General features: G+C 37.4%; 1 protein-coding gene across 1 annotated transcript in view; it reads right to left on the bottom strand.

The window, feature by feature from the left end:
* The window catches only part of LOC116983183 (helicase ARIP4-like), a 91,730-nt gene that overhangs the window by 38,611 nt on the left and 40,840 nt on the right, over positions 1 to 12,279 (bottom strand). The window contains exon 3 of the mRNA XM_033036809.1: positions 7,296 to 7,467. Within this exon, the coding sequence (XP_032892700.1) occupies positions 7,296 to 7,467 (172 nt within the window). The remainder of the gene's footprint in view (positions 1 to 7,295; positions 7,468 to 12,279) is intronic.

Below are 12,279 nucleotides of genomic sequence, written 5' to 3'. Positions count from 1 at the left end.
TAATCTCTAATTTGTAGATATCTGAAGAAATTATTTGAGTGCAATCCATGATTCTGTTGCAACTCCTGAAATGAAAGAAAAGTGCCTTTCCCATAAAGATGTCCAATCTTTTTAATTCCATAATTTTTCCATTGTGTGAAACCCCTATCCAAAAAGGATGGTTTGAATAAGGGATTATTTACAATGGGAAGGCATAGTGGTATATTATTCAATTTTAAAACTTTTTTTAATTGTTTCCAAATTCGTATTCCATTATGTATTATGGGGTTCTCCTTATAGTTTTTTTTGTGCAGTTTTGTGGTAGCAAATATGATCGGTCCAATTTCAAAAGGTAAACAGTCTTCCTTTTCCATCCTTAACCAATCTGGTTGTTGATCCAGTTCTTCCAGCCAGAAATTCATATTCTTAATATGGACTGCCCAAAAATAAAACAAGAAATTTGGCAAAGCCAAACCTCCATTTATCTTTGACTTACATAAATATTTTTTACTTATTCTATGATTCTTATAATCCCAGATAAAACTTGTAACAATGGAGTCGACTTTTTTGAAAAAAGTTTTTGGGATATATATCGGGATTAATTGAAATAGGTACAGTAGTTGCGGTAAGAAGATCATTTTTATAGCATTAATTCTACCAAGCATTGAAATAGGAAGTGTTTTCCAGTATTGAATATTCTTGTGTAATTTATTCAGTAAGGGTGGAAAATTTAGTTTAAATAAAGAGGTATATGTCTTAGTTACATAGATTCCTAAGTATTTAAATTTATCTTTAACTATTTTAAAAGGGGATTGTTGTAATGTATGTAGATTGAGTTTTGTTATTGGCATGATTTCACTTTTATTCCAATTAATTCTATATCCTGAGAACTGACCAAATTGAGTTATTAAATTTAATAGATTTGGAATACTAGTTTCTAACTTTGTAATATATATTAGTACATCATCTGCATATAAGGAAATTTTATTCCTTATTTCTCTAGTGTGATATCCGTATATTCCTGTATGGGTTCTAACGCTTTCTGCTAAGGGTTCGATTGCAAGAGCAAATAATAGTGGGGATAGTGAACATCCTTGTCTACAACCTCTAGGGAGGTTAAATTTAGTTGATAACATTTGGTTTGTTAATATTCTAGCTGTTGGATTAGAGTATAACAATTTAACCCATGTACAGTACTTCTCTCCCAATTGAAATTTTTCCATCACCGAAAATAAATATGGCCATTCAACCTGGTCAAATGCTTTTTCAGCATCTAACGAAATAATTGCTCGATCTGCATTAGGAATTCTATTGGAGTATATAATATTGAATAGTCTTCTCAGATTATAAAATGAATAACGTTTTGGAATAAAACCTGTTTGGTCGGGGTGTATTAATTTGTTAATCACTAAGCTCAATCTATGAGATAGAATTTTAGTTAGTATTTTCTGATCAGTATTTAAAAGGGCTATTGCTCTATATGAACCTGGGTCTTCAAGAACCTTATCCGTTTTTGGTATGAGTATGATTGTAGATTCATTTAGAGTTTCTGGGAGTTTATGTTGAGTGTAAGCATATTTGTACAGTGTCTGTAGGCGTGGAGAAACCAGGTCATAATTTTTTTAATAAAATTCAGAACTTAGACCATCAGGACCTGCAGCCTTTCCATTTTTTAAAGATTTAATTGACTCTTCGATGTCTTTTATCGTAATTTCAGCACCTAGTGATTCTCTCTCTTTCTGATCTAAACCCACAAGCTTACATTTCTGTAGAAATGTTTCCATTCCTGCTGATTGTTCTGTCATTTTAGATGAGTACAATTTTTGATAGTATTGTAAAAATCTATCATTAATATCTTTAGGCAGTGTTAGTGTTTCTCCCTTGTCTGTTCTAATTTTATAAATTGTTTTTTCCCCGTCCAGTTTACGAAGTTGTCGCGCTAATAGTTTTTGTGGTTTATCACCAAATTCAAAATTTAATTGTTTTGTATGTTGATAAAGTTTTATAACTTGGTCTGAGTATATCTTGTTCAATTTATATTTCAGTTGCATTTTCTATGTCTAATTGCCTTATTTCCATTTCCAATTTTTGTTGTTTGGCCCTATTCTCTTTGTTAAGAAATGATTGAGAAGAGATTAATGCTCCTCGCACAAATGCTTTAAATGTTTCCCAAAGAAGGGAAGCAGAGATTTCAGGGCTATCATTAGCCTCAAAAAACATATTAATCTGTTTTACGAGGTATTCATTACATACCTTTTCTTTTAAGATTTGGGGATTAAGTCCCCATTGTGGCTGTGTCTCTACCATTCCATTTAGTTTAATCATAAATGTTAGTGGAGCATGGTCTGAGATTATGATATTATGATATTGCGAGTTATAGGTAAATGGGATAAGTTTTGAGTCTACTAAAAAATAATCTATCCTTGAGTAGGTTTTATGTACTGGTGAGTAAAATGAATATTCTCGACCCGATGGGTTTTCAATTCTCCAAACATCCTTAATGTTGGTAGTATTTATATATGAGTTTAGAAATTCACTTGATTGGGATTTTAGTTTTCTTTGAGTTGATGATCTATCCAAATAAGCATCCAATGTACAATTTAAGTCTCCACCGATTATTAAGTTTTGTTGTGTACTTTTCGGGATATTGTTAAGTATTCTCTTAAAAAACAGGGGGCTATCAAAATTTGGTCCATACACATTAAGGAGAATCACCTTTTTTGAGTATAACTCCCCTATTATTACAATATATCTGCCTTCAATATCTTCTATCGTTGATATATGTTTAAAGGGTATACCTTTACGAATTAATATTGCAACCCCTCTAGATTTATGTGAGAATGAGGAGTGGTACGCTTTAGCAATCCATTTTGCTTTCAATCTATGTTGTGCTTCCTTTTTCAGGTGTGTCTCCTGGAGAAATATTATATCTGTTTTCAATGATTTTAAATGAGCTAACACTTTGCCTCTCTTAATAGGTTCATTAATTCCCTTAACATTCCAACTACAGAATTTAATTCCTTCACCCCCAATTTTCCTATTCCCGTCTTGCATCTTGTGATTAGAGTGGTTAGAGCAGATGGCTCAGCACCCTCAACCCTACCTTATACTCGAACATCAGGTAGATGAGTTTTAAGTCTCGTCTGTTTTCCATCCGAACATATCTCCCTAAATAAAATATGTAATTCCACTCCAAATACAAAATATAATATATTATAAGGTAGAAGAGGTAATAAAAAATTGTATTAGTAATGTGTAAAAGGTTGAAAAAGAAAAAAACTACAGCTAAGATTAGTGCAGTTAGTGATAGCCACCCTAATGTGGCTAGCTCCGTACTTTCCTTAAAAGAAAAGTTTCAAATTCAGTGCAAGCAATTTATGGGGGGGAAGGAAATAATGGTTATATTCCATTAATGATATAATTATTAGTCTCAAATTGAAATGTTAGTCTCGTATAACATAAACATTTGTCAAAGAATACTCAGAATCAAAAATATCAGAAAGAGAACCACTATACATTTTTAATTATAAAATACCTGGATCACACTTTACTTATATTTCATACTTTTAGTTAATTCTTAGTTGATCCAGTTAGCAATAATTAGTATTAATTAGTGTTCTTGATTATTAATAGTTGTTAGAAATTAGTACTAAAATGTAAATATTATATATCAGTAGCAAGATATTTGCCCAATTCCTGTTGCAGATTTTGGGCAGCTCTTAAATATAATAGTTTAGAGTGTAAAGTTCCATATCTTCTCTGTGGGATAACAATATCCAGGTAAGTGTTGAGTGTTGAATATTATTCAATCTTTGGTCTTATCCTCGATACTCTTGGCGAATTCAAGTGCTTCTGTGTGCTTGATGAAGAAGTGTTCCTTCTTCTTGTAGGTAACTCTTAATGTTGCGGGGTATAACAGTCCGTATCTCAAATCTTTTATGTTCTTCAGTATTCTTCTTGTTTCTGTAAACAACGCTCTCTTCTTGGCAACTTCCACAGGATAATCTCTAAATATACTAATCTTATCTCCTTCAAATATGAGATTTCTGCTTTGGACAATTTTCTTCATCATATCATCCAAAACATGGTCATATTGCACCTTTACTATCAGTTGTCTTGGAGGGGCGCCCTCCCTTGGGCGACGTCTCGATACTCTGTGTGCTCGGGCAAGTAATGGTGCTTGATCCAGGTTCAATACTTTTTTCAGTAGCTCTGCAGCAAATTCACGGGGGTCACGACTCCCCTCTCTGTCTTCCTGGACGCCCACGATTCTTAAATTCTGGCGCCTCTGTCGTCCCTCCAAGTCAGTACATTTTTCGGTTATTTGATGCAATAACTTTGATAGACGTTTGTTCTCAGCGATAAGTTTTTTTGTAGTTTCGGTGCTTGTCTCAGCGATTTCCTCTAGTTCCTTTACAATCTCTTGGTGTTGATTTAATGTCTGGAGGATAGGTTCCAACTTAGAATCAATTCTAGATTCCATCGAATTCAGTTTATCATTTACTTCAATATTTTGAGTCAGATTTTCTTCTACATTTAATTTCCAGTCTTCCAGAACTTCATGTACATTAGCTGTAACCTCTTCTTTAATTTCATTTTTAAAAGATTTCAGCTCTTCCTTGAAGTTCTGTTTAAGATTTTTTAGTTCTTCCATTAATAAATTATTGGAATTAGAGATTTCCTGTACAAGAAAAAATTTTAATTCTTCGATTTCAGTCTTTTTCTTCTTTGAGATATCTTCTTGGGATGCTGTTAAAACTGAGGCCGAGGCTTCAGTTGGGCCTACCTCTTTAGCCCTGCCGGTTTTTCTCGCCTTGGGAGGGGGAGTATGTTGTGTCGACATTCTGCCGGTGTCGCGCGCCTGATGACGTCACAAACTTACTGCAAAACAATCGGTGCCGTTTTCAGCAGGTAGGACCTGTCTTTTCCCCCGTTTTTAGCGGTTTTTTTCCCAGAGCTAGTTCGCGCGAGTCTCTCCTACTCCGTAGTGCCACCGGAAGTCCGTGATACTGGTAGAGATGAGAACTATTGCAGCTCTTCTGAATAATGTATTTTGCTGCTGTTTAAGGGGGTGTCACAGGAATTACAGACTGTAACAGTATTACCACATCAGAATAGTACACAATTTAGAGGGGAACCTGCCGAAGTTGCTGTCACCACAGAGTCAAGAGTGTTTTATTGTCATAAGTCCCAGATCAAACAATAAAATGGTTTGGGGGGGGAGGGGCATGATGTCGAGTGAGCCTGCGGGCCAGGCGTACGCCGTCGAGACGCTGCGTACGATGTAGAGACGCTGCGTACGCCCGTTGAGTCGCTGCGTACGCCCTCAATGCGCTGCTTTTCGCCAAGCGGGGGAACAGCCAATCTTTGGCTTGAGCCAGCGTGACAGAGCCGGCGCGTCAACGGCCTGTCGTCCCGCAGGCGCATTGAGGGCGTACGTAGCGACTCGACGGGCGTACACAGCGTCTTGACGGCGTATGCAGCAAGTTTGGTGTGTGTACAGATGTGGTGAAGATGTCGCTGTTTAGGGCATATTGCACACCACTCTATACTGTGTACCTGTGGTCGAACTACGGAAAGACAAGTTTGCAGAGACTAAAGGTGGCCTATCGGGCTACAGTAGTTGAAGGACAGCACGGTGGCACAGATTGTAGAAACGTTGGCACAGAGATCTCAACTTCCAATATTGTTTGTGTGGGCACAGTGTTGCTGAGCCAAAAGGCCTGTTTTTGTGCTGTATCTCTCTATGAATTTCCTTTATGGAATTAAACTAAACAGGTCAGTAGAATCAGCATAATCTAAATGTGTCAAGTACACCCATATTAAATCCAGATGAAAGCTTCCTCCAATACTTTAAATAACACAAGTATCCTTTAGACTACTGAAAACTTCGTTGAACAGAATTCTATATTTAGTGCATTACATAAAGGATCTCCAATATAAAAACTGAACACTGAATTTATTCTCATAATTGTTGCTTGATGTCTTCCGAACTGGGCCTTTCCACAAGCTAAACACTCCTCCTCAATTAAACCGATTCACGAACAGGGTGATGGGTGTGGTGAGAAATGAAGCAGGTATATCAACACATAAGAGTATCTTTTTTTTTTTTTTTTTAATTATTTTTGGTTTTTGTTTTCTTACTCTTCTATAGGCTTTTACTCGTTCATTCCTGGACTGCACTATGCTAGTCTAGGGGTTTACACATCACTATTTATTTCACTCTCTCTCTTTTTCGTTCCTTCTCTCTTGTTCTATTTTTCTCTTGTTAAATTTAAAATAGAAGATGTACATTAAATGTATTTTGTCATATGCCGCGGTATATACTACTGTGTACACTGCTTCTAATAAAAATGCAAATTAAAAAAAAAAAAAAAAAATTTAAATAAAAAACACTCCTCCTCTGACACCAACATTGCAAGTAAAATTCACAGGTTTTAGGAGTAGAATTCAGCCCATCGAGTCTACTCCACCATTCAATCATGGTTGATCTCTGCCTCCTAATCCCATTTTCCTGCCTTCTCCCCATATCCCTTGACACCCGTTCTAATCAAAAATTTGTCTATCTCTGCCTTAAAAATATCCACTGACTTGACCTCCACAGCCCTCTGTGGCAATTAATTCCACAGATTAACTACCCTCTGACTAAAGAAATTCTTCCTCACCTTCTTTCTAAAGAGCGCCCTTTAATTCTGCTATGACCTCTGGTCCTAGACTCTCCCACCAGTGGAAACATCCTTTCCACATCCACTCTATCTATGCCTTTCATTATTCTGTAAGTTTCAATGAGATCCCCCCTCAAAGTACTAAACTACAGTGAGTAGAGGCCCAGTGCTGTCAAATGCTCATCATATGCTAACCCATTCATTCCTGGAATCATTCTTGCAAACCTCCTCTGGACACTCTCCAGAGCCAGCAAATCCTTCCTCAGATAGGAGGCCCAAATTTGCTCACAATACTCCAAATGCGGCCTGACCAGTGCCATATAGAGCATCAGCATTACATCTCTGTTTGTGTATTCCAGTCCTCTTGATATAAATGCTGGCATTTAATTTGCCTTCCTTACTACCGATTGGACCTGCAAATTAACGTTTTGGGAGTCCTGCACCAGCACTCTCAAGTCCCTTTGCACCTCCATTTTCTGTATTCTCTCTCTGTGGATTCTCTCTTGCTAATGGACAAGCTTGTGCAGCTGGCTTCATGGAAAATGTACTGAACAGAACTTCACACCAGGATCAGGATGTGTGTGCAGAATGGAAAGAGACTGCCTGTGCTTTACCAGAACTTAGTAATCAAGGAAGCAGAACTAGCTGTACCGGATGTTTCTTCTCATGTGGACAGGCTTTGTTGACCTTTTCCTCTTGCCATTTATTGAGCGAGCCTGTTTCTTATCATTCTGTGATGAGGTAGTTGAAGTGGAACAGTTCCATCCCCTGGCATCGGGATGTGGGGAATGCTCAGAACTGACCGGAGTGTGCTCAGAATCATCTGAAAGAGAAAAAAATGGGGAACAAGAGCTGAAATCCATTAGCTTTGTGATCCTCTCAACATTCTACATGCTCAAATAAACAAACTTTATTTGAGCGCATGGGCGTTCTGCAAATCAAAACACCTCTAACAGGTACACTCGAGTATTATAGATGCCTATTGCACACTTCTGTTTGTTATGTTTAGCAGGAAAGTAACTGAGATATAAACACAGAAAATGCTATAAACAGGTCAGGCTGCATCTGTAGAAATAGAAACAATGAATGCTCCAGGTCTAGGACCTTATGTCAGAAACACTGAGAGCAAAACTGCTCAGAAATTAATACTGAATGACATTCGAATGCTTAACAAGCTAAGGAATTTAATCTTTGGTATAAAGAATCTAGGAAAAAAAGTTCTTTAAATGTTAGATTTCCAACGCCAATCATTTCATCACAAATTAGAAAACAAAAATCACCAAGATGAGCAAAGTTTAATATGACGACAATAGAAGTGATATTATGAAACACAGTTTAAAAACTATGCAACTCACGAGATTTTATCAATCATTTCACCGGTATTAGTTTGAAAGTGTTTGAAGTTACATATTTGACTATGAAAGTAAGATGTTAAAAAATAAAAATAATCAGCCTGCTCCAACAAAGAAAATAAAGACAATCACATTTCAAATTACAATAAACAACTAGAATTAGAAGGATATGCTTTGCGAGGCTTGGGAGGAAATTTCGGCTATGCAAATCTGTGGAGAAATGATCTTACCATTGTTTTACATACAGGCATGTTATATGATTAAAGTGAATGTACTTGTGGATAAATCCAGTTCAGCAAATTGACTAAGTCACTTTCGCCACTGTTTACATCCCCAATTACACAGCACATGTATTACCCCAAAAGTGATCAAAAACAGGAGAATGAATACCACAAGCAACAACATATGATGATACAAGGAAAATAAGACCTTGATCATAACAAAATCTTTCAACCCAGTCTTCAATGAAAGCCAATTTAAGTACCCCCTATGTTTTATAATGCAGTTCTGGTTGAGGAGAGAATTCCTACTGCAGTTATATAAAAAGCTTGTGATATTTCATCTAGAATGATGTACAAGTCCTGTCTCTTCACCCAAGGATGCCCAGTACTCTTTCCTGTCAAAAATCACGTGACCATATTTTGTACGCTAGTTTACAAACGAATCTACTATTAAAGTGGAAAGAAAAACTGTCCAATGTTTATAATGGAGAACTGGAATTAAAGAGTTACTCTGCCGTCTTCAGAGTACTGTCAAAAGCATCCTTAGCTTCTGGAAGAACTTCTGTTCTGTAGTAACTGGCAAATGGTCGAACCAGTTTTCTAATTGAGATATTACATGTTGGATGCAAGCCCAGCAGAGCAATGCAGTTATGCTGCACTCTGTGTGAACTTGGTTGCTCAGGGTATAATAATGGATTCAAAGCTCTCCCTACCTTACACGACGAGGGAAGACAATCGATCAGCCAGAACTGCTTCTGTCGAAATCATCCAATGATGTGGAAAACACAGGATCAGACGTGTCAAGTTCAGAAAATAATAGGCACAAAGGCACATGGATAACTCTGGACAACAATCTTTAGGAAATCTGACATGGCCTCAACTGGGAAGATTTTTATTTATTAGCTCTTTTAAGGATTTTCGTGCAGAACGAAGGGGAAGAACAGTGTCTGCCTGTATAATTCTATGATTTAGCAGAGCTGTTATTCAGTGAGTACGCTGGCCCTTTGACAAAAAAGATCAATTTAGACGCTCCAACATTCAAACAAGTTCCCATAATATTCTTAATGTCAAAATGCTGACGTAGGCATTAATTCCTACCAAAAACAGAACTAGTTTACCCTGAACCCCTATGTTCGTGAATGTTTTTTCTTACCAGTCCTATGTGCCTTTGAAGCCATTCATTATAATTCTGTGGAGGCACGATTACCACATCAAGTGATTTTTGTGTATTTTCCAACTTATGGGCAAGTTTTAAAATGTAACCCGCTCTCCACGTGGAAGCAGCCTGTACTGGAGTTTATTTCTAGAGAGATAGATTTAAACATTAACAAAATGATACTTAATTTATTAAAGCATAAAGTGCTGGAGAAACTCAGCGGGTCAGGCAGCATCAGTGGAGGGAGCGGATAGTCGAAGTTTCAGTGTAGTAGCCAGGCAATTCAGAGACAGCAAGAGATTAAATTGAAGCTAAATGGAATTTAATGCTCAGGAAGAAAGCATATAATAGCCAGAAACAAGCTGTCACCGTAATTACCCTTCAACTTCTTCATAAATGCTGCTACAATGCTTGAAATCACCACGGATGAAGTGTAAAAGCAGCCTCTCACACTGCTGGCTGATAATTTGATGGTTTGTAGGTTAATTGGATACCGTAAAATTGTCCCTAGTGTGTAGGATAGAACTTGAGTATGGGGAGAACTAGTGTACCGGGATTGCGGGTCGGCGCCGAAGGGCCTGTGTCCACGGTGTAGTTCTAAACTAAATTAAATATTTGTTTTCTCCAATTCTTAAACAACATAAATGAGATGGTACTCTTTTGAAAGAGGATGGCTTCAGCAGTCACAGACAGTCTTATTCTCCTTTTTGGAGGTTATGCTGAGGGCAACTATACTCTTAAGCTTCTCTAATCTACCTCTCAGAGAACTTGTGATTTCTAAATGAATACTCAAAGGTCATTCTTCCAGTGGCGAGGCAATCTAAACAAAAATATGTTGACAGCACTGCTCTTTCAAGATGATATCACAATGCTTATCTCTGCCTGCATAATTCAAGGTTTCAAGGTCAAGATTAGTTTATTGTCACATGTACAATGAAATTTAAATTACCCTGGATGTCTAATTAACATTGGCTGACCACATTTAGGTAGCATTTTCACCCCAACACCACTTCATTGTTACAATCCATAGATGCTTTCACTATATTCATGGCTTACTGCCTCCAGAGTACATTGAGACATATTATTTCAGTTTTGAGTGGCACTGTCAAGCTACCATTGAGGAAGTCTGTAGGGTACAATTTCAATGTAGGCTGAGATGATATCAGTGCTTTCTGGAATGTTGTAATTCACACAACAATGAAAGATATTTGGAGGAAATTATGGCTAGATTGTGTGCACTACTCCCATGGATTTACGACAGCTGACATTTTTTTAAATAAAACTGACAAGGTGACAAATAGGGTGTAACAAAATAGACCATGATAACATGGAAGAGTTATTGGAATCTCAAAACAACTATCTTTATGGCGATCTATGATCAAAAGGTTACAAAGGGAACAAGGGGACACCACTACCACAGCCCTCTCTGTAAAGATGCACAGCATTCTTCACATCAGGAACATGAGAACCATTTTCATGTCACAAACTCCATCAAGCTAATGTCATCACTATGCAAACATCAGTTATATATCTGCCTCTTGCCTCTCTGCATCAACTTGATGCGTAAATCCACTGCTACCAGTTACACTGAATGATATAAATTAGCAGAAGTAAAGAGGCCCCTTGAGCCTCTTCACCATCCAGTAAGGTCATGGCTTGCCTAATTAATTGCAACCTCATCTCCCAATTCCTTGTCATTCATAGCACCTTTTAACCCCCAGTTTGACAGGTACATGGATAGGGAAGGTTTAGAGGGATAGGGCCTTCACAGGGGCAGGAACTAACATAGACGGGGTATCTTGGTCGGCATGGGTAAGTTGGGGCGAAGGGTCTGTTTCCATACTGTATGACTATGACCCAAATACCATCCTTCCTTAAAATAACATAGAACAGCAGAGCACAGAAACAAGTCCTTCTGCCACGATATCAGTGCCAAACATGGAGTTAAACTAATCCCCCTGTCTGCACATGATCCATATCCCTCCATTTCTTGCATGTTCCTATCTAAAAGCCTCTCAAGTAGCACTATCATATCTGCCTCCACCACCTCCCCTGGTAGTGCATTCCAGGCACCCGCCACTGTGTAAAAAAAACAAAACATGCCCCATACATCTCAGTTAAACTTTGCCCCTCTCACCTTAAAGCTATGCCCTCTAGTCATTGACATTTCCATCCTGGGAAAAAAGATCCTGTTTCTCTACCCTATGCCTCTCAATTTTATACATTATCAGGATTCTCCTCTACCTTAAAGGTGTATGCTCTTATTTTTTAGTTAAAATGTCCTTGCTTCAGTATATCCCACAAGATGAACCATTCTCCATATACCCTTTGTCAATATCGCCCAGGCCAATTTTGTGTTTCAATTTGAGTATCCTGAAAGGGTATATGAATGTCAGTCATCATGATTTGGCCTTGCATTTCTATAGCTTCTTTCATAACCAAAGGATGCTTCACAATATTTTACAATCAAGACAATACACTGAAGTGCTGATATAACAAGAAACGTGCCAACCAATTTTCATTGTTTCAAACAACAATGGGACAATGATTACATAATGTCTGAGTAATGTTTGTTGAAGCAAATAAATTGACCAGATTATATTTCCTAACCACATTTGAGCCTATTTCGGCCCAATAATTCTATGCTGATTCAGAGCAATCCCACTCTTCCCACTATGCCAGCACAAGCAGCAATCCAGTATCCATACGAAGTGTCTGTTACGCTACAACATTTAAATGTTATTTAAACAAAACCTTATTTCAGATACAGGTATTGATATATTTTTTAAAGTGTTTAAGATGTAGTTATCGACATTTTTGTGCACTGGAGTGCACTTAGTGGATTTTCAATTATAGCATCTTTAAGATCTGCAAGTCTTTCATAAATAAAGGATATTGAGGAGGAA

This window comes from Amblyraja radiata, chromosome 18, assembly GCF_010909765.2.
Source record: "Amblyraja radiata isolate CabotCenter1 chromosome 18, sAmbRad1.1.pri, whole genome shotgun sequence".
Classification (NCBI taxonomy): domain Eukaryota; kingdom Metazoa; phylum Chordata; class Chondrichthyes; order Rajiformes; family Rajidae; genus Amblyraja; species Amblyraja radiata.
Note: the sequence above shows the minus strand (reverse complement) of the source record. Positions and strands in the feature narration are given on the sequence as shown.